This window comes from Asparagus officinalis, chromosome 3 (genome assembly GCF_001876935.1).
Source record: "Asparagus officinalis chromosome 3, Aspof.V1, whole genome shotgun sequence".
NCBI classification, from domain to species: domain Eukaryota; kingdom Viridiplantae; phylum Streptophyta; class Magnoliopsida; order Asparagales; family Asparagaceae; genus Asparagus; species Asparagus officinalis.
The window spans coordinates 97,090,531-97,096,191 of NC_033796.1; the positions used below are offsets into that span (position 1 = coordinate 97,090,531).

Below are 5,661 nucleotides of genomic sequence, written 5' to 3' on the forward strand. Positions count from 1 at the left end.
AACCTACACCAGCAGTAGAAGCCACCTACACTGCCGAAGAGAAGAAGGCTCTCAGAGAGCAAAGAAAGAGGGATAGCAAGGCTTGTTTTCTACTCTACCAAGGGTTGGACGAGTCTACCTTTGAGAGAGTTGCCGAAGCAACAATGAGAAAGGAAGCATGGGAAATCCTTGCTACCATCTACAAAGGTGTCGAGCGGGTGAAGCAAATTCGCCTCCAAACTTTGAGGGGCGATCTTGAAGCCGCTCAAATGAAAGATGAAGAAAAAATCTCTGATTATTATTCACGATTAATTCTAATTGTGAATAAAATGAGGAGAAAAAGAGAGAAGATGGAGGACATCCGAGTGATGGAGAAGTTGCTTCAATCCCTCATATCAAAATTCGAGCACGTGGCGGCGGCAATTGAGGAGTCAAAGAATTTGTAGGAGATCTCAATAGAGGAGCACTTGGGATCTCTCCAAGTTCATGAACAACGAACACAAAAGAAGGCTAGTTCCATAGTTTTGGAACAAGCACTAGATTCAACATTGACTCTAAGTAATCAAGGCTCATAAGGTAGAGATCGTGGTCGTGGTCGTGGTAGAGGTAAGGGACGTGGTCCCCAACAACAAACCACTCAAAATCAAGTAGTGACCCAAAGCTTTAGATGACGATGATGAAGCAATCGTGGAAGATCCACACCTAGGCGTGGAAACAACAAGTATGTTCAGTGTTATAGTTGTCACAAGTTTGGGCACTATGCTTCAGATTGTTCGCACAAAACTGAAGACCAAACCAATCTTGCCGAAGCAACAAATGATGTGGGTAACAACTCTACGCTTCTTTTTGCTAATGATGATTTAAGTATTGAGAATGATGCTTGGTACCTTGACTCGGTTTCTAGCAACCACATGTGCGGGAAGAAAAAACTTTTCATGGAACTCGCAGAAGGAGTTCATGGAAGTGTGAACCTCAGAGATTCTTCAAGATTCACGGTTGAAGGCAAAGGGAAGATTAAAATCTACCAAAAGGATGGTAAGCCCGAGTATATTTCCGATGTTTACTATATTCCTAATATGAAAAGTAATATTCTTAACATCGGTCAATTACTCGGAAAGGGATACAAAATATATATGGAGAACAACCATCTTTGGTTGAAAAATGCAAATGGAGGCCTCATAGCTTGTGTTAAGAAGACAAGGAACCGCCTGTTTTCCTTGCATCTAAACACGAAAGTCGACAAGTGTTTTCAAGGACTCATGGGGAGTGAGTCATGGAGGTGGCATCTTCGCTTCGGCCATCTAAACTTTAGCGGCTTGAAGTGACTGTCTATAGCTGGCATGGTACGAGCTCTACCAACAATCGATCCACCGAATCATATTTGTGAAGGTTGTGTAATTGGCAAGCAAACACGACTTCCTTTTCCTATTGGAGAATCATGCAGAGCAAAGACACCATTGCAACTTATTCACACTAACATCTGCGGACCGATCGATCCTGTCTCTTTGGGAGGTAATAAATATTTTATAACCTTTATTGATGACTTTAGTAGAAAGTTGTGGGTGTACACTATTAAAGAAAAATCTGCTACCTTTACTACATTCAAGCATTTTAAAGTTTTAGTTGAAGCAGAGAGTGGCCACAAGCTAAAAATTCTTCAATCTGACCGAGGTGGTGAGTACACCTCAAATCTGTTTCAAGAATATTACAGGGAGCAAGGTATAAAGAGACAGTTTACTACTGCCTACACACTACAGCAAAATGACATTACATAAAGAAAGAACAAGACCATCCTTGACATGACAAGAACCATGCTCAAAGAAAAAGGATTGCAAAAGCAGTTTTGGGCAGAAGCCATGGCGTGCTCAGCTTATTTGCTCAACCGATGCCCCACAAAGATAGTGGAGAACAAGACACCTCAAGAGGCATGGAGCAGTTACACGCCTAGTGTGGCACACCTATAAATTTTTGGGTGTGTTGCATATGCTCAAGTACCTGAAGTCCAAAGGAAGAAGCTTGGCAATCACGGTGAAAAATGTATTTTCATCGGATATAGCAAGGAGTCGAAGGCATACAAGCTCTACAATCCACTAACCAAAAAACTAGTTGTTAGTAGAGACATTGTCTTCAATGAAGAAGAAGCATGGAATTGGAGCAATGAAGAGACTACCAAAGATCAGTCCGTGGTGAATGAACCTGATGAGTCTCTACATGAGGAACCATCACTAGCTACACCACCATCTCCTCCATATTCTACACCCTCTCCTGCAAGAGGTTGATCTCCATCTTCTAGGGAAGGTAGTAGCAGCGGATATACCGTGTAACAAGGTCCCATCAAAATGAGAAGCCTCAGGAAGATCTATGAGCAGATAAAAGAAGATGGAGAGACAAATCTCTTCTGCTTATACGCTGATCATGAACCTCACACATTCCAAGAAGCCGTAAAAGAAGATTATTGATGGACAGCAATGGAGGAGGAGATCCACACCATTTAAAAGAACGACACTTGGGAGTTGACAACACTTCCACAAAATCACAAGGCAATAGGGGTCAATTGAGTGTACAAGATCAAGCGCACATCAAATAGTGAAGTTGATTTGTACAAGGCGAGGCTTGTAGTGAAAGGTTACAAACAAAAGTACGGCATCGACTATGAAGAAGTCTTTGCTCCGGTTGCTCAAATAGATACGGTGAGACTATTAATTTCACTTGCAGCTCATCACAGGTGGAATATATATCATTTGGATGTCAAGTCAGTATTCCCCAATGGCGTTCTTGAGGAAGAGGTGTACGTACAACAACCAAAAGGCTTTCTTGTGAAAGGGCAAGAAGACAAAGTGTATCATTTGAAGAAAGCCTTGTATGGCTTAAAGCAGGCACCACGGGCGAATTTCTAATAATTTGTCTTTATATTGATGATTTATTGTACACAGGAAGCAGTACCGAGATGCTTGCTGAATTCAAGGTGGCAATGTTCAATGAATTTGATATGACGGACAACAGATTGATGTCCTATTTTCTTGGCATTAAAGTGAAGCAACAACAAGAGGGGATTTTTATATCATAGAAGAAGTACATGAAGAAGATCTTAGAGAAGTTCAAGATGAATAAATGCAATACTGTGAACACCCCAGTAGCCATCGAAATAAAGCTCTCAAAAGAAGAAGACGGACGTTTCATGGATTCAACTCTTTTCAAAAGTCTAGTTGGCAGCCTGAGATACTTGACGATCACAAGGCCTAATATTACTTATGGAGTCGGACTTGTGAGTCGCTATATGGAGACACTGAAGGAGTCTCACTGGCTAGTTGCGAAGAGGATACTAAGGTATATCAAAGGTACACTCAACCTGGGTCTCTTCTATGCATATGATAAAAATACACAACTAGCTGGTTACTCAGATAGTGACTAGGGAGGTGACCAACATGAGAGGAAAAGCACCACAGGCTATGTCTTCTATCTTGGATCAACTGCATTTTCATAGACCTCAAAGAAGCAAGGAGTTGTGGCCTTATCTTCATGTGAAGCAGAGTATGTGGCGGCTGTATTCACAGTATGTGAAGCAATTTGGTTGCGAAACATATTAAAGGAGTTGGATCATCCACAAGAAGACTCGACCATAATTTTTATGGATAACAAATCAGCTATCCAGCTTGCAAAGAACCCAGTACATCATGGGAGGAGCAAACACATAGAATACAGTTTCATTTTCTCAGAGACCATGTAAAGTAAAAAACCGTTGAACTGAAGCATTATCACACCATTGAACAAGTAGCAGACATATTCACCAAGCCATTATCAGGTAAAACTTTCATGAGGCTAAGAGACATGCTTGGCATAAAGACATTTTGATTTGAAGGGGCGTGTTGGAATATCAAATTAAAATTTTAGAAATAATGAGGTTAATGTTTTTAAAGTGCAAGGATCATAAGTTTAGAAGGGGAAGAGACATAGGTTATGGAAGAATAAGAGTTACTCACTCCTTTATGATATTTTATCTTTATGACATTAAAAGAGGAGTTTAATTTGTGACTATTGGTATGCCTATACGTTTTGTTTTTTAAGCCTATATAAAGGGCTATTGTAAATTTGTAATCCTTGTTTTATCAAAAAAAATAAAATAAAGAAATAAAAGTAAGTTCTTTGTCTTCATTTGGGAGAGTTCTAAGTTCGTAAACTTAAAAGTCAACATGTTGATCTTGTTTGAAATCTTCACTGTTTACATGGTCCGGTAACTAAATGGATTGAATGTAAACATTATGATTATGTGTGTCACGTCATCTTACGTGCATGCATGTTATCATGCTCATACATGCATGTGTAACAATCAAAATGACTCAAATCCTCAAGTCTACCAAGATTTTGAATTCTAACCCGATCAAACCATAACGAAGATATTGGAGAGATGTTAGTTTTTCACTTTTCTTATGATCGTCGACAGCTTTATTTATGGAGACTTTACATACATTTTATGCACTTTATATAAAATCCTAAGAAAAAGATGTATGATATGCAAGCTATAAGAAACAAAATCTAGTTAATATACACTGTTTGAAAAGCTCTCGCGTAAATATTTCTGGTAGACATCATTTTACTCTTGAAGTATTATATAACATAATGGTCAGTTTCAAAATTAAACTATTGAAGTTTCAATATCTCGGTCAATATTTCTTGTGAACATTGTGATCATCATATGGTGCCTAGAAAATTAACAGAACATTTGTTTCCATGCAATGTCATTAGATTTTGATGTAATGAAGAGGCTAAGAGGTGAAGGCTGCATTAGAGGAATTGATGGAGAGCGATAAGAAAGCTAAAGGGAGAAGGGAGAGAGTTAAATGAAGTTGCAAAGATGGCCATTGGGTTCCTTGTGATAGCGTTAGCAAGATGACACAAGAGCTGATGCATTGTTTTAAATATTCCGGACATGGTCTGATATATCGGACAATAAATCCTTCCATAAGGCTTTCTGCATAATGATATGGTCTAAATATTCCCTCATCGCTTTTTAAAATTTTTTGGACGATATACCCTCGATATGGCCGATATGTCTTTTTATATGGTTTGTCACAAAACAGTATACCGCTCTTGGCAATTTTTGGCAAGTATCATGATTTTCCCAATATATCAAGTGACATTTTGGACTTTTATTTGATTTAAAAGATTGATTAGTGATCCTAAACATATTTTATAAACATTTCATTTGCTTAGATTTATTAAGTATGTTAAAATTACATTTTAGGACATCATATTAATATACATGCACATCATCCGGTATAGCGCTCCAATATTCACCACATATTCCAAATATCTACAATCTGATATGAAATTTGACCGTCTGATATTTCTCCGACATTCAATATTTAAAACCTTGAGCTGATGGAGGTAAAAAGTTGCAAAGTTGTGGGAGAAGAGAGCTCTGTGTAAACCTGAGCAGGTTGAGTGAAAATGGTCAATATTAGGGCTTTAGCTGCTGAGCATTTTTCTCATTCAAATTAATTCAGATGCCAATGTTGATTACTGTACGTAGTCATTGTTCAATTTGTCTTGCTTTGGTGTTTACTTAGTTTCAGGTGTTAATTCTCTGAATAAGGTATCTCAAGCTATCATAAGTAATATAATTAATGTCAGTATATAAATTTACCTAGTTAACACATTACTGACAGCAGTTACTAGATTTTA

General features: G+C 38.3%; 1 protein-coding gene across 1 annotated transcript; it reads left to right on the forward strand.

The window, feature by feature from the left end:
• LOC109835462 (uncharacterized mitochondrial protein AtMg00810-like) lies at positions 3,056-3,391 on the forward strand. Its single transcript, XM_020403442.1, has one exon. The coding sequence runs from the start codon at positions 3,056-3,058 to the stop codon at positions 3,389-3,391; it is 336 nt and encodes a 111-aa protein (XP_020259031.1).